We start from the raw sequence: 27,900 nt of genomic DNA on the forward strand, positions 1-27,900 counted from the left end.
ACAATCTACAAAGGAAATAACAGCTGTTTCTAATAAAGAAAGTAAAACAAACCCAAGAATCCCCACAACCTTCTGTTTTGAAGGTCCCTGGGATTCTAGTATTTCTTATCAGTCTGTAAACATGGCTTAATTCAAGGAAAATATTTGAGCAAGGTATTCCCTATGCAGGCTGCGGGCTCTGTTACCACATCTGAAAGATCCCAGGTGTCTCACACCGTGAAGGTTATGCCCCAAGGCTCAGTGCGATGTGCCATGGTGGGGGCTGCTCTGCTGCAGGGGGTGCAACATGATGGCCAACATGATGTGGTGGCAGATGAGAGGAGGAAGCTGGGAAGGATGGAGGACAGGCAGCCTCACCTATGCCCTGCAGTGCCCAGGGGGCTGCCTGCACATTTGTCCAGGGAAGAGCTTCATGCTGTGAGATGCAGCCTCAGAGGGGCATTTATTTTTCCTTTCCATGCAAAATGGGGAAAGCTGTCTAGATGTGTCAACTTTATTAAATAAATATTTGAGTGTCACATTAGTACCAAAGCAGCGAGGACTTGAAAAGGCATTGTTTCCTCTGTGTGAAAGAAGAGGAACTACTTGCTAAACAACCATCAGGTCAGTGTTCAGGGGACTAGTCTATGAAACTGGCAAGTAAGGCACAAGAAGAAAGCAGCAGAGCAGAAAGAATGAGTAACTCCAAAGTAATGAACTGACACCAGCACCAGTGAAGGCAACACAGTCTGATTGGTCTGCCCAGACACCACAGCAACTCGGAGCAAACTCCCAAACTTATGTCAGCCACAGGGCTGAAAATGAGCACACTGTGCAGGTAAACAAGGAAGAAGAGTCAGATTTAGAAAAACAGATGTCATCTACACCCTGAGAGAAACAAAAACAAAGCAGAGGAATTGCTCACCGGTGGATGCTTGGCTGCACAACCACCAAACTTCTGGAACATGAGAGAATTAATTTTGAAAGTGTTTCAGCAAGTAAACCTATCAAGCATCAACCTCCTGATAAACAGCACTTACAGGCCCTGAGAACATCCCTACCGACAGGACTCAAGACTGTCAGGAATGGGGTCAAAAGCAGAGAGAGATAACATGGAAGGCAGAACACCATTAGTTACAGCGCACACGTGCAGGATAAAACATGGCTCAAAATCTTCCTTGCCTCAGCTCCCAAGCCAGAGGTTTGATCACACCTGCCATCTCACAGGTTACTGCCCTAACACCAGCTGTTCTGCAGCCAGGGCCTGGAAATGACCCTCAAAGCACCAAGCAATGACACACCCAGTAGGGTATTTATCAGGTTTGGATATTGACACAGAAAGGTATCATTTAAATAAATCAGCATTTCTAAATTCTGTCTTTGCCAAGTTATTCTTGACCATCTCTAATCATCATAGTTAATTAGCAAAGCCACAGGTCTCAGAATAGCTAGCAGCCATTTTAAACTCTATCAGAATAATGAATGGGAAGATGAATTTTAAATAGCACCACAGAAATAAGTAGGAAAAAAAAAAAAAGACAGGTTCTCAACCTTGTAATTAAATTTAACATTAGAAATGTGAATGGGAACATTTTTCAGTGATTAATCCGCTCAAATATAGAAACCATTACACTGTTCCTTTTACCAGTGTAACTGTACTTTAACAAGACTAATGGTCACTGCCACTGCAGTTTCAAAGGACATACTACAATCTGAACCTCATCATACCTCATAAAATAGTTCTATTTAAACAACCAGACCTCAAAATCATGGACCTATCTCCAGGTAACAAAAGTCACTGACAAGATGTGCTTAAGAGGAAAAGGCTCATACTTGCATCTACCACCCTCTTCTAAGAACACTAAGGTGTTCTCAATCTGTGTAAACACGAGCAGCCCATTTAAATTTATGAAATGCGGGGATACTGTGCTCCAGGACGGCTTGGATGAATGGAGACGAGAGATCTCTGAAGGCTGCTCTTAGGATATCAGGTTATTAGGGATGGAGAAAGGTCTTGCTTGGAGCTGCCAGACACAGCACGTGGCAAGGCCTGAGGGGATGGAGGAGGGGAGAGACAAGGGGTAGAGGGAGACAAGAGGATGCTCCAGGAGAGGGTGGAAGTTCTATGAGGGTAGGGGTTCCAAGAGAGGGGGAATTCCAAGAGGCCGTCTGGCTCCTCAGGGACCCCTTATCAGGGGGCTTCAGGGTGGGCTGGAACAAGACTTGGGCCAATGGGATCACAGACACCTGATGTTTCAGGGGAGGGTTACAGGTGTGGGGTGAACCATACATTATGGGGGTTGAGATAGAACAGTCCATTTGACTTTTGGACCTATCTGTATGTAAGGGTATTGTCCAGCCAGTAGGGGGGATTGTTTTCATCCTGGCTGTACTATTGTAAATCTTTTGCCAGGCAATTATATTTATTCATCCTCCCCAACAATGAAAGAAACAAATTAACAGAAAAAAAGGATTATGAGGATAATCTAAGGGGAGGGATTTAAGGCAAACTGGAGATTTTGATTCCATTATACCAATAAAGTGGATTATGAGAGGAAATACTGGTGCCACTTATCAGCACAAGAGAAGCAAAACCAGAGAGAAGAGCTGCCCATTTCAAAAGCAAGGATTCACTATTAGACAGATCAAATACATTTTGCAGAAAACATAAGGTTCTGACCATTATTAGAGAAAGCTCTTGAAATGACATGGATAAAATCATCAAGTTAATTTTTGTTCATGTTATTAAGAGAACTCAATTACTACATTTCCCTGAGCATCTGAAGTTGGAATAACTGTCAAAAGAATTACAGGTTTTAAATCACAACAAAAATAAAGCCTGAAGTCTAAACCACAAAATTAAGTGTAATTCATTTCTGGTATGCTATTTCTACTTCTCAGTGTCTTAGTGAGAAGGGGTGGGGAGGTTTGAATGAGACTGTGGGAAGGACTGGTTTTATCCCCAGATGGTGGGCAAGAGGGAACAGCAGAGCATTTCAAATGTTCCTAGCACGGCCTGAGTTTTCCACATTCTGTACAGACTTATAGTAAATGCACAACATAGAAAACTGACTAGATAGAACTATTACCCTTCAGCATTCCAGTTTTGCCTCAAACTTCAAAATTAACTGCACCCAAAAGCTCTGCAAAGTCATAATATTGGAGAGATGGAGCTGCCAGTGGGAAGCAGGTCATCCACAAGAAGGCTTTTAAATACTCCTGTTGGGGAAAAGGCAAACAATACTGTACACTTGCAGCTCTGTACCTGACTTTCTGTTCTCAATGGGGCATCACTAGACACAAACCCTTCCCTCAACCTGTTGTTAAAGCACTGCCCTCTAACCAATTCTTTGAATGAGCCAAGATGTCATCTCTACACTGAAAATGAGAGTATGGTCCACACCCTCCCTCCAGCATCCAAGCAGACCAGGACTGCCTCTCACTCCTGCAACTCCATGGACTTGAGGAGAGGAAAGAGCTGAGTCTTTCCTCTCCTTCACTTGCTGGTCCTCAGTGCTGATTCTGCTCCTAGGCCAGGGGCAGGGAAGCTGTGCCAGAGCAGGTGAATGTGAGGGAAAGAGTGGGGCCATTGCTGCAGGGCTCCTCATTGCTATCACTATCCTCCAGACCACAAAGAAAGAAGCTGATAATTCTATGGGGAAGCACAAGAATATGGACACCTTTCTCTAAAAATAACTATTTTAAAGAGCAACTTTAAAAAAAAAAATTTTAAAAAATGGAGGCACTGTGCAGTGGTTCTGTGTTGCACCTGTGATCAGCTCCTAATATGTGTCACCTGGGCAAGAATTTGAAAAGAAAGACAGAGTGCTGGTGAGGTGCTGGTAGTGGGGAAGTACAGAGGTTCCTCAATGCCTAAAAAACCAAAGAACACTTCTAAATCAGAAAAAAAAAAATCAGCATGAGCAACAGTAAAGTAAGGAAAAAAAACCAAAGATGAAAAAAAGATCAAAAAGAGGCTGACCTTAAGTAGGAAGAAAACCTCAAAATCACCTACCTGAGAAGGGGCATAGAGTGTGGAGTGTGTAAAACAGAAAATAATTTAAAACGTCTAAAGTAAAAGCTAATTAAATCCTCATAAGAGCATGTAAATACTATTTTATTTTGCCTATTTACATGCAATATGACATCACACTAAATTCAGCTTGTGTCATAGAGATGCAATTTATTTTGAAAAAATCCTCATTATCATGATTATCTGAGACAGGAATATTAATTTAAACAAGTGGGCAAATACATTTGCTTTCTTTAGGGTGCAGTCATGCTGTGTGATAATCCTGGTCTCCATAGTTAACTGTTTGCCTGAATCCCTGCCTGTGCACCAAAACACAATGAAATCTCGCAGGCATACAAGTTATGGCACATCTTTCAAATCACTTGGCAACAGGGCGAAAAAAAAATAATTAACATGTTGCTTTTATGTTTTTCCTGAGTGTATCAGCTAATAAAAGACAGTACTCGAGGTTGTCCCCTATTCTGATACAAATACCCATTGCTTCAATCAAACCGCTCATTTCTCCTGCTATTCAAACTCGAGTTCAGAGGAGAGACTTGGAGAGGAAGGTGCTTGGGTGGGTTTTTTGTGGATTTTGGGGAGGATTTTAATTAGTGATTTTCAGTTTATGAAGGGGATGGTACCCTATGCTTGCAAGGCCATGAAGTATATTTGCACCAAGCATTACACCGTCATCCAGACCGTGATTTGGCGCCAGAAGTTGTTTTCAGTTTCCAGGCTTTCAAAAAAAAAAAAAAAAAAAAGACAAAAAAAGACAAAAACCACCAAGTATCTAGAGTGCCTAGCAACAAAAACTTTTGACATTTTAAGAGAGACTGATGCATTTGTTTGGCTACAGAATTCTAAAAGTCATTTGAGTAGATCACATTTAACAGGCATTTTTCCATAGTACTGCATTTATCAAGACATTTAGTCATTTTGAAGGCTTTCAGATCTGCATTCATGAAAAACCCTCGTTATTAGCACCCTCATTCCCTTAAGTAAGGGCAATTACCATCACAAAAACCTGGTATTTTTTTCAAAGAAGAAAATATTTTTGATAGGCACAGCATTATACCGTCCACTCGAGTTGGCTGCAATCAGTTTAATGCAGAATTTAGAGTTACGTTTGGCAGCAGCATCACCGCACAGCTCCACTTTGTTTATACTCAGAGGTGGGGTAAAAGGAAAGAACTACAGCAGGAGCTCGCTGAACAAGTTGGGCGACTTGCTCTCCCTTGGAGGTATGTTTCAGTTATTAGCTCCGGCTGCGGGTGCAGGTGGGGGCAGAAGGGGTGAGACGATAGGAGGGACCAGGGCTGAATGCAAACCCCATTTGTGTTCTGACCACAGGCCTGGGAGCCAGGAACTCCCCATTACCACCTTGGCCTTGAATGTCAGGATGTTTAGTGCCCATTTCCCACTCATCTGTTGTGTGTGATCCCAGCTCCTACAGCTCTCTGTGTTTTTCTGAAGGTCAGGTATTTCAACCTTGAACCAAGGAGTGGATAGGATACCTGAACTGCTCTTTTCCTCCCTTTTTGGCCCTGAAACTAAAAATATTAAATAAAACAATCATCCTGCAGACATAATTTGACTTAGAGTGACCTCAGGGCTTCAGTTCAGTAACTTATCCCACCTATGACAGAGTGCACAGAGCACTGCGTTGGCCAAAGATCAGAAACTGCATTAATTGCTTTGCCACTCCCCTCTGCGCGTCCTTCATTGCTTTTCCACACTGGGTAAAACAGTAAATTACTGTGATCCTTGACACAGGGATTCCCTGCTGCAGCTCTATGCATGATTACAGATACTAAATCTTTAATGATTCACTGCCAGCTTTCCTGTCAGAAAGCAGGTGCTCCTGCTGTGAGAATGCAGGAAGGAAATTTTGTGCACAAACTTTACGGTTACCTTGGTGCTACCAGTATCAATAACTGTAGATCAGCCAGGAAGAGGAGGAACATTCCCCTTTGCCATTGCAACCATTGTGGAAACCACATTTTGAAGTACTCTTAGGGAAAGAATCACTCCGGTTTCAGACAAAAAGGTCCAACTCTCTCCCAAACTTCAATTCCATCTGCAGTGACTGCAGCAGGTTACAGATCTCTTCAAGACCAAGGTGTGTATTGAAGGATCTTCCCCAAAACTCGTTACTCAGGTCCTGGCACTGCGCACCACCATGTATGATGGCCAGCAGAAGATACCTCTGCTCAGCCCACCTCATTGCCTACAACCTCTTGCAGCATTGAGCTCCAGAATTTCTTCCCAATGGAAATAACAGGATTAAGGAAAACAGACAAGAGAAATTAATGTTGGTTGTTGAGTTTTTTAAACAGGACTTCTGAGTTGACAGCCTTTAAGGTATTAACATAAGAAAGGACCAACTGTCTTCAATGACTTAAAAATGCCTCCCAGGCTCATAATCTCTAACCGTGCTACAGCATAACCTTCACTATGACATTACAGACATATCACAGTAACAGTGTGTACCAAATGAACCTTTTATTGATAAGAGAGTGAATATCAGGTTGTAAACTGCAGGTGTGTTTCTGGGATGTCACTGCTACCAAATAAGGCTACCTGGAATGGAGAAGGGCTAAAGTACAGCATGTCGGCAGACAAGCCTTGTTAATAGAGCCAATCCACTCAAAGGCATTCATACTGTAATGAAAGTATGGGTTTGGAAAGCCAGTATGGAAGAACTAGCCTGGGCTATTTCCTTGTTTAGACAAGCCTTAACTTTCCCACCAGTTAGTTGCATTCCAATCAAAATCAAGGGAAAAAAAATAATTCAAGCAATATGCTTTACACCCTGAACAGTTTATACAAAACAGACTCTGAAAGTGAAGTGTGCTGAATACTCCAAAGCCAAGTCACCCCACTACACAGAACTGGAATGACAGTAATCCACTTAAAGGTGAAACTCCCCTGAAGCCTAATGAGTAATGAAAGAAGTAAAGACCTCTTGTTCTTGAAACACAAAGTTTTGGCAGAGCTTGCTTTCCTCCTCCACCCCCCCCCCTTTTTTTTTTTATTTGTATACATAAGGTTTTTTTTATTTTGCTCACACAGGTTAACAACTTTATATAGGTGAAATTCAGCTTCTTCATGCACAGGACTTGAAGCAGAGCCTCAGGTCCTCAATTAATGTAGCCTCTGATTTTTGGACAATTATTTAGTATACTTCATTCTTCATAAGAGAGCATTTGGAAGTTTCCTCTAACTTTGCTTCCTTCAAGAGCCAGGCATCTTTTATTTAACAGGAGTAGCATCCTAGTACTGCATCTAATCCTTCCTGCCCTACATGGGCTTATCCCATGTTGTTGAGAAACTTTCCCAGCACCCTGGATCGATGAGTTGGTTTGGAGATGACCTGCCTTGGAGCCCACCTGAACCCCTGTGTCAGTGTCAGGCTTCCTCTTGGCCCTCCCCATCCCCCTGGCAGCAAGCTCAGTCAGCGCAGCTGGAGCAGCTCAGCACCCTGCACTTGGCAGCACTTGCGGCTGGTGTTGTTGTTAATAATTCCTTCACACACCTCACTGGAGGAGGGTGACTCAGCACAGACACATGGGCGCGGAGGTGTTCGGGCAGGCGTTGGGAGATGTGGTATGAGGATTTTGTACAGCAGAAGGGTAAATAGCATTGCTGCACAGCTCCACCATGGATACCGCAAAGAAAGTTATCACCGCTGCAGTTAACATCTACTTTCTTTGCAAACTGCCATAAATTTTAAGCACCTCCCATTGATAAATATTTAACAAGCCAGAGGTGGTGGAGGGGGAAAGGTACTCCAATGTCCACCTTATGAAGATTTAACTCAAACACTGAGTGCTGAAAGGAATCTCAAATCTGCACTTCCTTCACAAAAGAAGGAGAAATCAGATTATGAATATCACAAGTATGAGTTAAGGTGTGTACTTCTACGTGGTTGACATTTTTTTCCAATTAGGAAAGAATGTTTCTTGACAAACAGACACAGTCATCAGCTACTTCAGAAATAAAACCAGCATACAAAAAACAGAGTATACCACAGACTACAGCTGACTGAATGGATAGATGGAAATTTCTTGGAGTTCATTTGGCAACAATATTTATCTATTTTGTTAAGTGACGACAAGCTGAGGCAAAACGGGTAATACTTTTTCAGAACTTTGGTTTAGAGCAGGAAAAAGGGTGACAATTTTCCACATTAGAAAGTTCTTGCTTCCAATCATATTACTTTATAGTCAATTGACAAGATTTTTTAAAAGTAATTAATTAGTTAGCATTTTGACATTTCATCCCAGTAACAGACTAAAAGCATTGGTTTTAAAGACTTGATCTCGTTTAAAACATCCCAAAATACTGCTTTTGATTCAGAGATCAACCATCAGGCACAGCACTTACTCTCCCCCTGACAGGAGGCCAAGTACCTGAACCACCATTTCTAGGGGTCTGTATCCATAAACTTCCTCCCCACTTATGTCTCATAGACATATTTCACTTCACCATCACTCACCTAAAAACCTGTCAAGTTCAACCCCATGTCTGGGTTTCACTCTGCCTGATTGATGTCTTGAGCAGCTACTAAAAATTTCACAGAGTTTGCATCAACCTCCTCTTTCTCCACACCCTACATTTCAAAGTGTTTCGGCAGCAACAGAAAACAATTAAAGGAAATTCAGAGCTAAGGCTGAAATGTACCATATGTTTTCAAGCAGAGGGGCACAAAACATCAGTAAACCAGTTCTGAGATTACATACTCCCACTATCAGGCATTGAAAGACTACAGAACAATGTCATCTCTAACTATTAATAACCATACTTCCTTTCTAGCACACAATCCTTTTCTCTTAATTGTCTGCTAGAGGTTTTTCCATACAGACCACATTCCTCTTTCCCATAACACAGCAGAAAGAGTACCAAAAGTGATTTATAGTTCCATATACATTCCCATCAGGTCTTGCATTACTCCTGACATTTGCTAATTTGCCCTTTTTTTTTGGTTTACAGTGAGATTAATGAGAGAACTGGACTGAAAGTCAAGATTTCATTCCCACCCTATGACTTGCTTATGACTTACTATGTATGACTCAGCACTAAAGCCATTAAAACTCTCACTAACCACACTCTACTATCTTTAGGTATATCACTGAAGCAATGGTAAAGAACTCTTTGTGAAGTACTCCAAGATTTGACTCATTAAAAACTTCTTATATAAGAAGAAGCAAGACTTTTCTTAAACTTAACTATTTAAAAATCAGATTTCTACAATGCTTCATAAATTTACAAAAGCATTTAAAAAAACTAAAACTGTTTTTGGTTTTCTATTTAAATAGAATTTTCATCCCAGTGGCCATCATGTTCCCAAACTTGAAGAAACATCTGCTTAGGAGTTTGAAGTAATGTAAAATTCAGAAGTTTCAGTTGCCAATGGAAACCCAGTTACTAATTTCCGACTGCAATTTTCTGAGCACTGACAAAATCTCACTAAAATACATTAAGTAAGAAATTTAACACTTTATTTGATGGCCACATTTGAAATACAGTTCTGTGTCAATTCCTAGGTGAAAACATTTTTTCTCATACTAATAACATGAGATCATAGAATAGTTTGGGTTGAAAGTGACCTTAAAGATAATCTTAGACCAACCTCCCTTCAGTGAACAGTGATATCTTCATCTAGATCAGTTTACTCAGAGCCCCATCCAGCCTGATCTTGAATGTTCCCAGAGATGAAGCATCCAGCATCTCTCTGGAAAAGCTATTCCAATGGCTCACCACCCTCACAGTAAAGAATTTCTTCCTTGCATCTAATCTAAATCTCTTTTTATTTAAAGCCATTACCCTTTGTCCTATCACAGCAGAGTGCCTTCTAAAAAGTTTGTCTTTATCTTTCTTATAACCTTCCTTCATTGATACCTAGAGCCTTCTCTTCCCAGGCTGAATTACCCCAAATCTCTAGGCCTGTCTTCATGGGAGAGGTGTTCCAGCCACTCCTTTTTGTGTTCCTTCTCTGAATCTGCCCCAACAGGTCCATGTCCTTATAGCTGATGCAGCCCTGCAGGTGGGGTCTCACCAGAGCACAGGGGCAGAATCCCCTCCCTGTCCCTGCTGCCTGCACTGCTTTGGATGCAGCCCAGGACACGTTTGGTTTCTGGGCTGGGAGTGCCATGGCTGGGTCATGCCCAGCCTCTCAGCCACCAGCACCTCAAGTCCTTCTCTGCACAACTGCTCTCATTTCTTATATTAATACTGGCGGGTTGTCCCAACCCAGATGTAGCGCCTTGTACTTGTCCTTGTTAAACCTCCTGAGATTCCAGTGGGCCCACTTCTCAAGCTTGTCCAGGTGCCCCTGGATGGTATCTCATGCTTTAGGTGTGTCAACTGCCCCACCGAGCTAGGTGTCATCTGCAGATGTGGTGAGGGTGTTCTCAATCCCTTTGTGTCATTGATGAAGACATTAAACAGAACTTGTCCAAGCAAGAATCCCTAAGGAATGTCACTTGTCCCTGATCTCCCTCTGGACATTGATTATGACCACTACCTTCCCCATGCAGCCATCCAACCAATTTCCTATCCACCAAACAACCCACCCATCAAATCTCTCTCTCCAGTTCAGACGGAAGGATGTTATTCAGACAGAAGGACGCTAAGTGATGTCTGCATCCCTTCCCTTGTCCATTGATGCAGTCACTCTGTAACAGAAAGCCAATAGGTTTGTTCAGGTGGGACCTACCCTTGGCTCTCCCAGGGGCATGAGTTTGGTAGGTCATACCCACTTTCACTTTCTTCCTCTTTGGTTTGGTTTTATGTTTATTGAAGTTCATTCATAAGAAACACCAATTGCTATTGCAAAACAGAAGTTTTCCCCTCACATAAGAATTATGCCAAGTAATAAGTCTGTTAAAATATTTGTCTTGTTGAATTTCCCAACAACTTGCTGGGCATAGTCATCCAGAAAACAGGTAAAGTGGCTCTTTGTTTTTGTTTACACATTTAAATTTAAAACTTGCAAAAAACCCCCAAACAAACAAAAACAGGTATCACCTTGTGCCTTGTCTTATGAAAAACAATACCAGACTAATTGCCTTCCTGGTGAATGATATCAAATAGGACTTGCTCAGCTTCACTCTTAGCAGGGCTGCAGATGCACTCCCCCTGTACCTCTGAATGTACATGCCACTGACAAATCAAAATCCCACAACCCAGCTCAGCCACAAGAGAGGGCCATGGAAGCAGCGCTGGAAGCAGAGCCCATAGCTACCACATTGGCTGTGATGTGTTCTGATATTCTACAAAAAGGTGACTTAAACCTTCAGAAGAAATAGCAACACTCTATATTCCTCAATATTACTCCCTCATCACTGGAAAAAAAAAAAAAAACAAGAAAAAGGTCAGAAAAGCAAACAGAGCACATCAAATGCTTATCAGCTCATTAGTCAGATCTTGACCAAAATTTATGAGGCTATTTCTTACAAGCATTTTTGGATTTAATTGCCACACAACCAGGAAATTTAAGTCTATATTTTCTGGTGTTTGGTAGTGAAGCAAAGCAAACAACAGCAGCTTTTATATAAATTACTCAATGTATTTATGTACTTGCCCTTCCTCATTTTTCATGAGGAATGGAAATGAGAAGTTTCTTTATGATCAATTTCTCATAGCAGACAGTACCATTATTATTATTGTAGCCCATACAAGTCAAAATTCACAAAGCAGGAGTTTAAGATGAAAAAATAATAATTTTTAAAAATAGATAATGCAGGAAGACAGAAAAGATGTACCAATATAAAGTATAAAGGCTATACTATAGATTAGAAGGTAAACAGCAAGAGAAAATCAGCATGAAGGAATGAATTTTGAAAGCAGAGTTGCTTTGAAAAAGAATTAAATAAAATTAAGCCTCTCATATATCATCAGATTTCTTATATTTAAGTGGAAAACACAACTAATTTGATTCTAGGTAATCTAGAGAAGGAAGTTTGTAGCTATGTCCTAAATAAAACATATACCTGAACTAATATGTACAAGTATGAACTTTGCCTGAAAAAATATTTTGAAAGTGTCCTATAATAAAGTAAAAATGTCGTCTGCATACTATTCCCCTGCTACACAAGGAAAAAAGAAAAAAAAACTCACCAAAAAATCTCATCACCCTGTTGAGAAAATTTTCCCACAGAAAAGGAAATTTTGGCCAGCTGTCCTTGATGACAAAAGATAAGGAAATACCAGGGCGGTTCCATGGTTTGCAAAATGTTAGGCACAAAAGCACAGAAAAACATTTTTATTTTTTATGTTCTCCACCCCTTTCTTTATCTTCCCTTTTATTTTAGTTTAGCTTTCTATCATATTTCTCTCTTTTTACCTTTATTATTCCCTACTTCCCTGCTTTAGAAAGTATATGCCAGTGACTTAAGGAACACTATTTCAGGTGGTTGCCTCGGTGCAAATGGTATTAATACCTCCTGATGCATTCAATAAGCACATTTTAGAATAGTGCCATATTACATTGCATTAAAGAGAAGCAATGATGCTGGAGTAGCAGCTGTCAGAAGGATAGGTTTCCTGTTGAACCAGGAAAACTAATGTTTGAAAAATGCTGCATGGAAAAGCATCAAGGTGCTCTCCACCCTAAAGGAACCCTAATTCCTAACCAGAAAAAAAAAAAAAAAATCCCACTCTACAGTATTTCAAATAAATATTTCAAACCTGGGACTGCTTAGAGATGTGCAGCTTTTTTTGTATGTGTGAAAAGGAAACAAAAATTCATTAAAAAATCCCTTTTTCAAAGCTGAAGAACTTTATGAAGATGACATTTTTTGCTCATGTTCATCCAGCATGCACACAGAAAACTGAGTTAGCAACATCTCATCTTGTCTGAAGTCACAGACCAACTTGAAACCAAAGTGCTAATGTCATTTCATTTACAGCTCTGAAAAACCCCATAGCTTTCTATTCTGCCCTGTTGTATGATCACAGCCCTCATGTCTCAGATGTGAGAAAAAGCTTCCCAAACACAGTGCAAAGCATTGCACTTCCACGTTATTCACAGGAGCTGCAAGCAAAAATAGATGGTCTTAGAAGACCAGATTGGGATATTGCAAGGCAAAAACTGGTATAAACAAGATTTCCATTTGCTACCCCTCTCCAAATGAGACACTGGCTCCTACCTCAGAATTTACTTCACCATCTGGTCTCAGCTGGAAACATACCTTCACTAAAATTCTGCCTTGCAGAAGAGTGTACACTTATTCCTCCTGAGCAACAACCAATGTATTATTCTGACAGATATGTTCAGCTTGCATAAACTATACATAACTCATTCATCTTCCAAAGGACTAATGGTATCTTGTGACTTTCATTCCAGGTTATGATTCTCTGTGTTTAGCCAACTGAGTTGAAAACAAGAACAGTTTTTGGGGAACAATGGTGCTGCAGCCAGAGATGCATCTCTAAAACTCTTCAGCAAAGCCTTGTTGGAAAATATGCTGTCAAACCACAAAATACTCCCCCTTGTGATTATATTCAAACCATCTTCAGATTCTGGGGTTCAAGCTGAAAACTCTGTATTTTTTGTGAAAAAGTTTTCCTCTGGGTTTGCTTTTGTTAAATACTCTTTTTATTTTTACCACCCCTACTATGCAAGAACTGTAATAAAAATAATTCTGCAGGATCTGAACCCAGCAAGATTTATCAATTTGAGTAATTTTTTTTTTAAACACCATCTCTGTTTCACATAAAAAAAAAAAAAAGGACCAGAAAAAGTGGATCATTAAAGTAAGAAAGTGCAGCTTGCACTTTTTCTACTGCTCGTAATGAAATCTCAAGCTTCTACAATCCTCTGACCTTTTTGTTACCCTTGCCATACACACCAGGAACACCTGAGATCTTCAGGAGCTGCTACTCTCTACTGGTTTGCTTGCCCCTCTGCCATACTGGGAAAAAATATGTGCACTGCTCTTTACACAAACTGTGTATTTTAGACAGAAATATAATCAGAAATTAAATTTTAATTTTCCAGAAACTATTTTAGTGCAAAGGTCCTAAATGGCATTAAAAAAACCCCAAAATTAACACAGGAAACCCAACAAGTACCTCCCAGTTAACTCCCTTCAGGAAATATATGAGAACATCACTGGCTCCAAAATCTGCCACGTGCTGTTAAAAATCAACCTGCTGCAAGTGACAACTTTCTGCAACTACTGCTAGAGTTAGAACTTAGCACCCTGCAGCTGGCACACCTCACTGTCCAGGAAACACCATAGAAGCTGCATGGACATTTCTTGGTCACCTGTCCTGACCACAGCTTCCCTACAACCACTCTGGTACCTGCCTTACCCCCAGAAGTTCCATTTTCCAAACTGGAACAGAAGTGAGCAGGCAAATGCAGCTAAGATGATGGCTACATCTCCCTGCCATGCCTCGAGAGAGAACTGGAACAGTGAGGCTAAAGCAAAAAGTTGTTTTATGGATACCAAGTTATAGCCAGATCCAACTCTTCCCAAAGTGTTCTTACAAATGCTCCCACACAAGGTGCAGCCCAGATTTCCCATGCCATGCCAAGCTGGGGAGAAGTTAAAACAATTTTTGAGCTTTCCTGGTACCAATTAAGCCAATTAAACCTGGTACCAATTTTTCATTAACTGAATACCAAGTTTCATTTCAGTATTTAATCCTCAAAACCCATGTATTTATTTTTCCATTCTATCTTGATTAGACCTGAACCACTGCAATCCACACCTAAAAATCACTAGGCAGCAGTATAATCAAACTAAAGGTAAAAGCTAAGGCTTAATCTGAGTTGTGTAAAATGTTCCTACTAACATAAAGTCCCCATTAGACCTTATGATGGTCATACATGAAAACAAGACATGACAAACCAGTAATGCATTGACCTCATTAAAAGCAGCACCTCACACTAACTCAAAGCAAAAAAACTCTAGCACACAATATTCCATATAGAACAGAATGTTTCATTATTCCTATAGGCCTTCACTTACTATTTTACTGAAACAGTTTGTTTTCAAAATAACCACGAACGCAAAGTAGTGAGATAACAAAACCCTTCTGGAGATTCAACCAAAGATATCTATTCAACACCGTATTTCTGTACCGCTGAAAAAGCCTGTCAAATAGTTGACATGAGCACAATGCTTAAACAACATACTTATATGGAAATAAAATATATTAACTCCCTAGGGAACAAAACCAAAATTCAAGGAATTCCTGGAGGGGAAGAAAAACAAAGGGGAGGGAAAGCAGGGAGGAGGGGGGAAGAGAAACAAGATGTCTTTCAAAGCATTTGTTTCCTTCTGATAATCAGACTACCACAAAACCCTCAAAACCATTGGGGGTTTGTTTCCTTTGAATCAGAAAAGTCAGTAGAGAAATGGATGCTAATTAGGCAATAAAGGCATAAAATGTTTTGGAAATGGATTTAAGGATATGAGTCTAGAGGAGCATGAAGAAGCTGTAGAAAAAACATGATCAGAGCTCCTTTTGTTTTTGAAAAAACCCTTGACATCTCTCAATATTAAAATTTCCATCTGGATTAAAAAAAAAAAAAAAAAAGACAAAAAAGAGAGAGAAATGAGAAACATAAATTCATCCCTTCCAACAGTGACTTCTAGATCTCATGAAAGCTTGCTGGGGATCAATTAATGTGAGACTCAAAGGCATTGAAGACAGCAGAAGTGAGAGACACAGAAGTATATGTAACATTTATGAAGCCACAGAAAATACTAGAAGCAAATTTGTGGGAGAAGCAACCTACAAGCAATGAAAATATTTCCAGAACATGTCAAGCAAGCTTACCATTGAATTTCCAAGTAAGCTTTTTCTATCTCTAAAACTTATCATTCAACTACAGTATCCTGAGCCTGTCGGGTATCAATGTCTGCTTTCTAATAAATGCAAATCTCTATAATTTTTAGGGGCTTTTTTAGAGTTTTACATGCTGGGATGAAACCTGGGCTCTTTGAAGCTGGTATAACTGAGAAGGTTTCTCTCAAGTCTGTGAAAATCAGTCTTCAACTATTGCCACCATAAGCACCATCTTCTGAAACCATCCCAATATGATCTTAACTGTTGTCTTCTGAAACTGAAGTGTTTATATAAAACCTTTTCCACAGGTTAATACAAAACACCAGCACTCTCAATTACTATCTTTAAGTTGTGTTTTAACAAAAACACTAGGTGAGCCTGATTTACAAGAAGCATTCACCTTTCCACCTCTTTATTTTTGAATACTTGTAGGAACTAGAAACAGCCTAAAGAAACAGTAATACATTACAAGTAAGATATAAATAAGACACCAAATGAATTCTCTGCATTTTAACATCTGGAAATAAAAAATGCATATAAAAACAAGAGCGCCTGAAGTTATGATTCAAGACAACACTTAAATCACCACAAAAATGAAATCTAGCTTATGGTTTTCTGGTTTGAATCTAATGGCTACTTCAGAGGCCACGTAGACAATCAAACCACTGATCAAATAACTGTGCTGTCCTCCCCAGAATAATTTTAGCTTAATTTGAATTCTTTTTGTATGCCTTGCAGGAAAAGAATGTGCAGCAGTCTTATTCGCAAGCCTGAATACCTGAGCTTTTCTGGGACAAAGGCAATTAAAACTTTCTACATTCATTTGATGTGGAAATGCACATTCTCAGCTTGTGCAATAACTCATGGGAATTTAACCTATTCTTATGACCTCCAGCCAAGTTAGCTACACTTATGAGAGACATAGGTGACCAGCAAAAGCTAATGTTTTGTTGGTGCATTCCATTAAAACATGTAAATAAAAGTATCTAGAGAAGTTTTGAATTCTACTAGTAAGAAACCAGGTAATTTTCCCTAATGTTGAGGTTGCATGTTTGCCATAAGGTGTGATCTTCCATTTGTTACAGGAATCATACATATGTCCCTGTTAACCCTGGATCTTTTAATATGGGACCAATGGCATTTGTGACAGGACTAAATAGCCTTGACACCCTAAGTGACATGAACAGCCAACAAGGTTGCCATAGTGAAAAAAGTGATGAAGAAAGAATTCTTTGAACTTGTTTGCCCACAGAAGGGTTTCTGTAGCTAAATGGCTACAAAACTTTATTTAGTCTCTGGGCAGCAAATTTTCCAAACAGCATAGAGAAAATCTTTTACATTTCCTGTGAAAATTATGACATACAGCTCCCACCTCTACCCCCAGCAATGTGATTTACAGCCAAAACATTGGCAAATCCCTCAGCTGAAGCCTGAAGAGAGATCTTTGCATCATCAGAGTTATTTTAATGCATCTGAAGCTTTGCTGTGGGTGGAGTGAAAGAGGTTCTAAAAATACTTTAACTACACAGAACATTTCCTACTTTGCCCATTCCCTAAGAAAGGGATATCGGAAGTGGCTTTTAATATAAGATAGGATGGTGGCCTTTATAGAGACAAGTAATGCCGCAGAGATTTGTGCACAGCAGCCAGTGCTTGATACATCTAGGGATGATTAATCTTGATGCAGTGACAGGATAATTGAAATTACAGACCCAAATGACAGATCATGTACCTTTGTGGCCTAAGATAACATAGAAATGGTACAATTTTGAACAACAAAAAAATGAAAATGGAGCTAAAATTTTGAAAATTCATTAAAAAGATTGTGGGAGTCCATGGCATCCCTCTGGCTGCCCTGGAAAGCCTGGGACCGTGGCAGGAGGTCAGGAACCCCCCTGTACAGAGCCCCAAGAGACACTGTCTGTGATCTCTGTCCGTAGAAAAGAGTTTTCAAACTTACAGGATGCATTACAAGCTCTGAATGTTTGATATAAGTAATAATTAAGTGTGGCATGGGTGCAAAAGTAGAATTTTAGGATTCTAGATTAGGGGTCCAAAGCGGACAAGATGGAGGAAATTGGGTGTGTCTTGTCCTTTTTCTCCTTCTTCATGCCCTCCATGTTTCACTGTTGTGTTGGCACTTTTCTATTGGTTTAGGCTGGGAACACACTGTTCAAGGTAGATGATAGATATTGGCACATTATTGTAAATACAGCACAGGTAGTTTCTGGTATATAATGTTTGTAACATCCCACTGAGGGGCAGAGCCCCACACGCTGCCCTGCAGGACAGAGCTGTGGCAGGGCAGCAGAACATGTTAGAGATAAGCAAGAATAAACAACCTTGAAAACAGCACAGACAAATTATGACTTCTTCTTTGGCAATGGGGCAGAGAGACAGAGACTTTCTACAATCTCAGAATCATCAATACCACAGATTCCAACAAAAGATCACTTGTTTCATACACCAGATATTAGATTCAATGCCATTACTTACCAAGCCAGCTATTGGAGTTGGCAGACGATTGATCTTCTTAACAATGCCAGGTTTGATCTTGTTAATCAAACTAAAAAAAAAAGTCATATTGTTTTCTGTTAAATAATTTACTGCACTTAAGCATAAGCATGAGCATCAATGCTTATTAAGAAATACTTTGCATGTGGTCCTCACATAACATGATTTGAATGAGTTTGAGCTGAATCTATTAACACTCCCAAGAAGTGACAAGCAAGAACAGATTGTAAAAGCAAAAATGAAAAATCACACACAAGGAGGTTTCTGGGAACAGCAAAGGAGAAAGAAAAGAAAATGCCTGAGGAGGCATGGGCAGAAAAGGATCTGTCTTTCTACTACAAGGGTGGTGATGTTAAATGGACTCAAATTTCCTATTTATAGATTTTCTTCTCAAAAAGGTTCTGAGCAGATGTCAAAAATGTACCAGAATATTGATTTTCAGAGTTCAGTGTGATAGTACTAATATTCCTGTAAGGAACTCAGTTTTCATAATGTTACCAAGTCCAGTATGCTGTGTGCAGCAATCATTTTTGGCACGTATAATCTACATGCACAAGTCATGTTCCATCTCAGTCAGAAGAGACTGTACCGGATATCGCTCTTCACATAAAATTAATAATTCAGCTGAGAAGATAGGACAGGCTAACACATCACTGTTGAATACATAAACCCAAATGCATACCTTATCCTGCAGCGAAGATGAGGCACAGGATTCCTTTCAAGTTTATACCCAAGTTTTCAATCATGGAGGTAGGGGAATATTAGTAGTTCACCAAATTACGTACTGGACCAGAGGGTCAGTGGAGAACAGGGACCTCAGGACACCCTGCACACTTCATCTGCCTCTATACCTTCGAGGATTTTTTATTTGCTCTTACTTGTTGTTTCTGCTTGTCTGGCCAGACCCTTTACCCCACACAATGCATCAGCAAGGCTTTGTGATCTGCCCACACCAGTGCAGAAACAAGACCTGGAATTTAAAACTCTGTGTGGGGGAAAAACATCTTTTGCTCAAGCAGAAAATATATTTGGGAAATAAACACAAAGAACAGTTTACCCCTATACACTGGAATGAAGGATACATTTCTAAATACATGCAGAAAAAAAAAGAATTGCAGGTCCTGAGATTTTTCAACAACACTTAGTTATTTAGCAAACAAGACACATTTGATTACTTTTCCCACACAAAAAAGTGATCTATTGAGGTGGAATTAAAAAACTATTTGCAATCCTCCCCTTTTTTTTTTATTTTTAAATCTTCCAAATGCGTATTTTTAGGTTTATTTTACTGAAGAACATGAAGTAGCATGTGACCAGAAGAAATTCAGTGACTTTCTTTCTCTAGTGTATGCACACTAGAATTGGTAAAATGTAAAAGGCTTTATTTTGTTATTACTTATATTTTTATTTGTTATTTATTTATACTGATCACTCAGCCAACATGTACACTTACTCATTGAGTAGGACAAACAAACTGACTGGATGCTATAGGAATATTTGGTGCAAGTCGAGGTCTTATCAGCTATGGTTTAAGTCAGATCTACAATCTACAGAGATAATATATCCACCTAAATCAGCTATGCCACAGGTGAACCAAGGAAATGGACAATGTAATTTCTAGTTTGTCTCAATTACTTGAGATCTTGCACTGTATTGCTGTTGGTGAAAACTGGACATGCAACATTTTTTGCCATCTGCTCTTTCCTGTTTCTACAGAATTTCTATGAAAATCACTCCTCCTTGAATTCAAGTATGTCAGATTTAATTATATGGCACAGGAGAACAGCTATTTTAGTACAACATAATAGGGCATCTTTTGCTTTCAAGAAAGTTGCACGTCTCCTAAGGCAAGCTGCTCAGCTGAATGTCTTAGGTTGCAATGCAAGATGTGGCTGGGGGTGTGTATTCTACTCTCATCTGCTAGAACCAGGTGGGGCGGATACCTGCTATTAATGGCCATTGAGTGTCACTGCATGACTGATAAAATTACATCATCCATTATGAGAAGTCCTGCCCAGAGGGAGGAGCCAAGCATTCCTACCTGGATAAAGTCTGAGATTTGGAACACCTCAGTCAGCCTTTTCCCACCAGATTCCCATAGGGGCAGCTTTCTTTACCACTCGATTCCCAGAGGAAGACCAGGGCCATCTACACCACCACTGGATCTTCAGCGGAAAACTCCACCCTTCTAAAGGAACTCCACCCTTCTGGAACACTGCTTCAACAGAACCACACTTGTCACTGCAGGAGGACTGCAGCCACCATGTAGTCAGACTGTTACCAACACCCTGACCCAGGGGTGTTAGGCTGTATTGTGACTCCGTCAGTGTTGTTTTCTATTACTGCATTTTTATTTTCCTAATAAAGGACTGTTATTCTTACTCCCATATCTTTGCCCAAGAGCCCCTTAATTTAAAAATTATAATAATTTGGAGCGAGGGTGTTTACAGTTCCCATTTCAAGAGAGGCTCCTGCCTTCCTTAGCAGACACCTGTCTTTTCAAACCAAGACACTGAAAAAATTACAGGATGTTTTTCTTGCATTATTATTAATTACAGATAAATTTTACTGACTTTCATTTGGCAGATGAATTCTCGTTCTCTTGCCAAGTAAGTGTCAACAATGAAGATATCAGAAGATTAGTATGTATCAGTTAATGGCCAATTCTTAAACATCTGAATACAATATATATATATATCCCACTAAACAGATACATTCTTATTAAATGTATAAACTATTTTTATTACCACATTCACACTCATTAACATTCAATTACATAAGTAATGAAAATAAAGCATCCAGTTCTACAATATTATTGAGAATTAATTCATGCCTTGTATCACAGATAACTTCAGAAGCAGCTAGCAGGATAAGACAAGAAGACAAAGGATCCAAAGCAAAATAAAGACAAGGACAGAAAGCATGGTAATACTCACAGAAAAAAAATTATATATAGGAGAAGAAGCTCAGAGAACTGAAGTTTCATAAATATTTTCTGAAAGTTAGCTTTGTTGAACTGATTTTAGAGTGGCTCTGAGATTTGTGGGTTTTTTTGTTTGCTTGGTTTTTGTGGGTTTTTTTGTTGTTGTTTTTAGCATCCCAGGTAGTTCTCTAATGAGATTTCTCATGCACTGGTGTTGTAATGACATTTACAACTTCTGTTCCTTAAAATACTAAGGGCTAGCACCACTTCCAGTCCTGGAAGCCTGTTCCAGTGAGTACCAAGATATGTGGATGAGACCTGTTGAGTGGACATTTTACACCTCTGACTCAGCCTAGCAACGAAACCAGGCAAGTCTCATCATTGCCAAGCCTACAATATATAAGCACAAGAAAGCTTCTTACAGAAAGTGCTCCAAAACAAGCTGAGTGTGAAGTTCTGTGATAGGAATAGGTAGTTTCAGGATTTGTAGAATCAACACTAAAGGGTGGGGATGGTGGACAGAAATCCAAACCCAAACAACAACAGTGGGTATATAGGTAACAGAGTGCTTTGATCTCAGCCACAGCCCCACCACCTTGCAGGAGCTGAAGGGAAAGCCCAGAGATATCCTGGGCATTATAACCAAAACCAATATACTCAATCAACAACAGCATGATCCTCTCAGTATCCCACAAAGAAGTCTGTGGAACAAAACACAAAACATGTGCATCTGGAAAGAATATGTCCAAAAGCTCCTTTTACTTCCCATTTCAAACAATAGGTATTTTAAAAAATTAAAAATTATTTGCTATAAAATACTTCTAGCACTCCAAAAAAAAAAAAAAAAATAAAAATTCAGAGGCCAGGAAGGAAAGAGGCCAGCTAATGTTAACCTGAAAGGTTTTTACAGAGATACATCAATACTCACTCGCACAACAGGACTCCATTTTCTAGAGCTGCTCGAAAGTCTTCAGTTTCAAAGCTTTGCCTGGTAACTGCCTATAAGAAGAGTTGAGAGTTAATTGCACACACAGACAAATTCAGGACTAGCAAGAGAACCTTAGTAGTAGTTATAAGCAAACAAAAAAACCCTGATTTAACACTTAAATTTGTACTTTTATTTTCTTACATTAATTTCAAAGAAGCAAGTATTTAAAAGACAGTTCTTCATGTCTCAAAAGAAGTCAGATCCAACATCTTAAAATAGTTTCCTCTAGTGTAAGTCAATCTTCAGCTAAATTCTGTGGGAATACTTATTACTATCTAAAGCAATACCAGTCACATTGAAAAGCATAAAAGAAATTTCAAACAGAAATGCAAAAGAGCGAGAAAGTCTTTTATCTCCTACTTCATGTTACAGCGTGTATGCCCATGATATCTAGCAAGAAGTATTTTAATAGCAGGTTTTTTTCGTGCCACTTGCACCTAAGGCAGTGTGACTAAAGAACCACTCCAAGTCTGCATTACAACGTGCACATCAATTCCCATTCCTTGGCAAGTGGCAGGACTATACTAATGGGACTTGTTTGCATATTCAGAGTGAAAAAGAAGTGAACAAGAACAACTTCTTATAAAGGACTTAAGACAACCAAAATAATTGACTACAAGTTTTCAGCAAAGTAAATTTCAAAAATACCCCAAAACCCAAAAAACACAAAGATTTGCTCAAGCCTATACTCACCTGGAGCCACTACTAGATCCCCCATGTGTGTATATTCCCTGCAAGGACCAAATTTGGTAGATTTCTTCTAATAACCCAGATTAATAACCCACATGCAACTCAAAAAAGGACATCTTATTCTGCTATCAGTTAAAAAGATGGGTTTTATGCCAGCTGGGAACAGAAATCAAATACTAGGAATTGTATTTATTTGAGCTTAGAGGTCACCATGTTCAGCTACCAGCTAATTATGAACTGCCCTTTGGGGATCCTGACCATCCTCAATCCTGTGCAGGAGTTCAGGCACACAGTTTAAACTGCTGTGGAACCTTCATGCATCCAGAGCAAAGATATTGGTTCCTAATTAAAGAAATTAGTGCTAAAAAAAATTTATTTGTGCTTGGTAAAAAGAGCAAAGGGGAGGATGAAACTCTTTTAGGATCTGTTAAGTTATTACATTCTCAGCCTATCATTTTTTTTCTAAATTCCAAGAGGGATGCACACTAACACCAGAAATCCTACAAATTAAGTAATTAGCTTTAACATAGATTTTCTTTTTATTCAAATGCTATAATTTCAATCTTCTGACTGAGAAGAAAATTAGGTATTATGAAAATCTTCTTTTGTGTTTAAGGTTTTTTCTAAACTGTAACAAATAGTGACAGAAAATTAATGATGGCACACCAACTCAAGATAAGGAAATTTTCAAAATTCAGGGAAAGGATGATAGTGATTCCCCTAGGAGAACTCTACTTTATACAGTATTCTATAGGAACAGTCTGTTCCTACAGAAAACTAGGAGCTGTATCTTAGAAATAAAATTGTCAATAATCACTTAAAAACACAGAATCTGAAAACTACCCTTATCTCATATATGGCATGGTATTTTGTTTCCAAACCTGTATATTTAGTGATAAGGATTTTGAGAAAGCTAGCCAATGTAACATAACAGCATGGAAACATTAAAAATAAATATTTATGTTCCCTAGGTTATAGGGAATATGAGGAATAGGAATAGGAATACCTAGTTTAAAATTATGCCTTTCATTCTGCAAGTTAGAAATTTAACATTTGCATGTCATACTCTAGAACTGTACTGTAATAAGGGCTGTAGGTCTGGAGTTTAGCTTCACAACTATGTTTCAAACTCCAATCAATTCTTAATATCCTAAAGTTCTTCTTATTTTGGAGTTGTCACTGACATCTACAGAACTACACAAAGTGTTTGTGTTTATAGAGAGTTTACTCGCAAGTCACTCATGCAATAGATGACGAGGTGCTCCCTCAAAAGAGTTGAGCCCATCCCGAAATCCTGCTATGTCTTCTGTATCCACAATCAACCTTCACAGTGAAATCCCTCCTTTAAAAAAAAATAAATAAAAGTCTTAGAATTGCAGTATGCAGCTAAGGCCCAAACACCTCAAAAATCATTCAGAGGATAACAAGGAACATGTGCCACTGAAGAACTGAAGACAAATTACACTTCAGAGTAGCCCTTCCAGAACACAAAAATGCCACACCGCAATGCATAATCCTGTTTCCTTGAACAGCAAGAGTCCAACCTGAGTACAAGGCTGTAAATGCCTCTATTAGACTTGCAGGCCTCTTAAAATTACATCAGAAGACATTACACTGGAAGCATTCTGACTAAGCTATTTGTGCAGCTGCTGCAGCAATCAACACTGATTTGCTATACAGGATGGAATGTCAGAACAATCTTGTGACCCACTGATTTTGACAACTATGCGGTTTGTTAATATTAAAATAAAAGCATTGGTTCTGCCAAGTTAGGTTTCATTAATATTGACTTTCAAAGGATAACTAATAATTAAGTAATTAGAAGGTATTCTCAAAGAACAATTTAACACTGCTGCATGAAACCAAAACATTTCCAAGTTGCACAACAACTTGAATTTGTTGATGCCACAAAAGTAAGTGCTCCATTTAAAAATCTGCTTTTGTACAGAGACTGAGGACTTTTCTAATTAAGGACTTTCATCTGGCTTATACCCAGTGCAGAGCTTCAAGCTCAGCTGTAACTATGATAGTCTACCCAGGAAACAGGTATCATTAAAAAAATGCAAAGACACAGATTGCCTCAGAGTTCCCTGGCATTTAAGAACCTAAATAAGACAAAGTGAATCCCACCCTAAGATATTACATCTTCAAACTATGGCTATGATTTCTGAGTCACTGTTTGTTCATGAATGCTGCTTATACTGGGTGTGGTACTCTTATGTAATAGGCAGAATTGATTTTGAACAATTTTTCAACCACTTAGCTATGTGAGCCACCAAATAATAAAGAAAATACCTTACAAGGGTGATTTCTATCCATCTTTGAATAACATCCCTTTCCAAATGATATGTCTCTTTTCTCTCATCCATTCAGCTGAATATATTCTGCTTCTGTCACTGCTTTTTTGATAGAATGAGAGCAAAAGGCTGTATCATAAAATCAAATTTAATTGCTGCTATAAAACAGTTTAATCTTGTTTTTGAAAGACAGAGTCCCCTAATACTTTAGTAATTTGCAATTGCCAGGTCAAATCAATTTTTTTCAAAGAGTAGACATATCAAGTCTTTATTTAAATTTAGACATTTTAAAAATGTTTACACACAGAGGGCTAGTTTATTTTCAGGTTTGCTGTGATTCCTGTAGCAGGAGAGAAATCAAGAAGAAATAACCAAAGATCAACCATTCTGAGCATGGCATGACATCAAAATCATCATGGATTGAACAAGAAGCACAGAATATGCTGATTATATGCCCTAGTACCAAAATAATCATTGAGTACATTTTTTGGCTTGCTATACTGGAGGCCAAATATAGCTTATCATATGGTAGGGCTCCTTTGCCTTACAATTTATCCCAAGTTGAAAGATACTTTCAGTGTTAATATTAAAAAAAAAAAAACCTAAGGGAATCCATATCAAGCTGTTTCCATGGTTTACACAGGTCTGAATGGCTTTAGCAAAAAGGCAGCTCTACCACAGGCCAAGTCGATGTTTACCACCACATGAAACTCAAAGCAAAGGGACTGGTAGGTTTCTCAATTTAACTTCGCTGTGATGGGAGCAACTAAGCTGGATTCTCCCCATCCAATGCAAGAATCCTACCACATACCCAGGCATGCTGGCTGACCAGTTCTCCATCACAACAGCATTAGCTGCCCAGGGACAAGGAGGCAGTGCTGTACCACACCCAGCCTGCAATCTCAGCAATCCTTGGCACAGGTACTCGCCGCCCAGCCTGCTCTCTCCACCTCGTTCTGAGCTCTTCTGCCACCCTGCCTTTAGACTACAGCATCTCAAACCATGCAAGGTCCCCGTGTTTGAGAGAAATGCTGCCTGCATCAGCTTGAGGCACACAGCTCCCTGATACAAGGATGTAGGTCAGGGATGGAAGGAAGTGGCAAGATACCGAACCACAGATGGTAAAAAGTGCCTGAAGGAAGGCTAATGTCAGGATCTCATGGGGCAAACAATTACTCAGAGGGCAATTAATCAGATCAACACTGATTTATCAATTTCAGGTCCCCAGCATGGTCTGCACCAGGAAAAGACAAATATTGCATGCTGAAGAGAGGACTGGCTATCTTCTGCAGGGAACTGGGACAGTGATGCAACAGTGATGCAATGGTGCCATCCCCAGTACAGAATTCTGGCTACACCTGCCAGTTCCTGTCACAATGCCTGCCTGCCTGAGCAGATCACCCCATGTACATATGAATGTCTGAATTCCTACCTTTCCAATGGCCTTTCTTCTCCCTACCCGTTACCACAAATCTGGATCAGACTACATGGCAAATGGCTCCATCTTTAAATAACCCCAGCATCGCATTCCTCCATTTACAGAGCTCCTTTGGCTATAGCTGCCTTCATGCAGCGCAGAATGGTACTGCTCCTGCAAGGTGCATAAGGAGACACATTGGCTACACCCCAGCCAACAAGCAAGCATGCAGGCAACTCCCAGTGTGCTGGCATCTGTACAGCGTGACCAGGTCTGGAAGTAGATTCACAACATGTTTTCAAGCAGTATTTTGGGTCCACTGCATTTCATATACAATTGTCAGAACATGTTATACCTCAGCTTGACAGATTTTTATGGCCCAGCACAGAAGAAGAGCAACATCAAAAAAATAAGTAAAAAAAGTAAGGATTTTTTCCCTCTCCTACATTCAGATTCACTACCCAAAGTTCTACCTTCCCTTTTCATGGCTATTTGCAGTTCCATTTAAATTCCATGCAGCACATGAGCTTGTGTTTGAATAGCTTGTGTGGTAGCTACCAGAAAATGCTGTCATTATGCTTTGAAGTAAATAGCTTGTGCTGCCTGGCATTTGCAGTCTTCTCCTCCCAAATTTTTAAATCTCCTCCCTCTTTTATAAAAACCAAACAAAAAAAAAACACATAACATTGCCTCAGTTTTCTCCTGTAGTAATTTTCTTTCTCCAAAACCCTCCCAAAAGGCATAGGGTGGTAGGAGCCATATTTAAAGGGTTGCTGTACACCGTCTTGAACACAAGTTGAAAAATCAGCCATTTGGATAGAAAACATTTGGGGTTGCAGCCCAATCAGAGCAATGACTAGATTTTTCAAGCAGTAGGTCAAGCAGTAGAAAAGAGCAGCTCATTTTTCAGGCCAGCAGGATCTGTCTCCCTGAATTTTGAGACCCAGAAAAATGCACAGAAAGAACTGGCAGTCACAGCTCCCATCCACAGGAAAATACTACTGGAATTTAATTTCTGGTAGCAGCAGGGATGCCAGGCCAAAGCAGGCAAGGTTGCTGTGGGAAAAATGCTGCTATTGTGGGAAAAATCTGCTATCTTCCTTCTGATCAACAGTTTAATTCACAGCCCAGTAAACTCCTGAGGGGTCAATCAACAAGTGCTCAAGAAGCTGGTACCCACAGAGGCTCTCCCACTCAGCTCTCCAGCAATGAAAGGATGACACTGCCCAGCCTAACCTGCACAAGGGTCAACAGCAAGACCTAGGTTTCTAA

At 39.6% G+C, this 27,900-nt stretch overlaps 1 protein-coding gene across 33 annotated transcripts in view; it reads right to left on the minus strand.

The window, feature by feature from the left end:
- Window positions 1-27,900, minus strand: part of LMO7 (LIM domain 7) — a 132,775-nt gene that overhangs the window by 75,015 nt on the left and 29,860 nt on the right. For 31 of the 33 annotated variants that reach the window (XM_085593931.1, XM_085593833.1, XM_085593855.1 and 28 more), the window contains exons 2-3: window positions 22,165-22,235; window positions 18,296-18,365 (exon numbers count right to left, since the gene is read on the minus strand). The exons of 1 other annotated variant lie outside the window; for it this stretch is intronic. In XM_085593931.1, the coding sequence (XP_085450057.1) occupies window positions 18,296-18,365; window positions 22,165-22,235 (141 nt within the window). Of the gene's footprint in view, window positions 1-18,295; window positions 18,366-22,164; window positions 22,236-24,142; window positions 24,215-27,900 lie in introns of those variants that run through there. One more of the 33 variants, XM_085593796.1, reaches the window with a different exon arrangement.

This window comes from Lonchura striata, chromosome 1, assembly GCF_050655825.1.
Source record: "Lonchura striata isolate lonStrDom1 chromosome 1, ASM5065582v1, whole genome shotgun sequence".
NCBI lineage: Eukaryota > Metazoa > Chordata > Aves > Passeriformes > Estrildidae > Lonchura > Lonchura striata.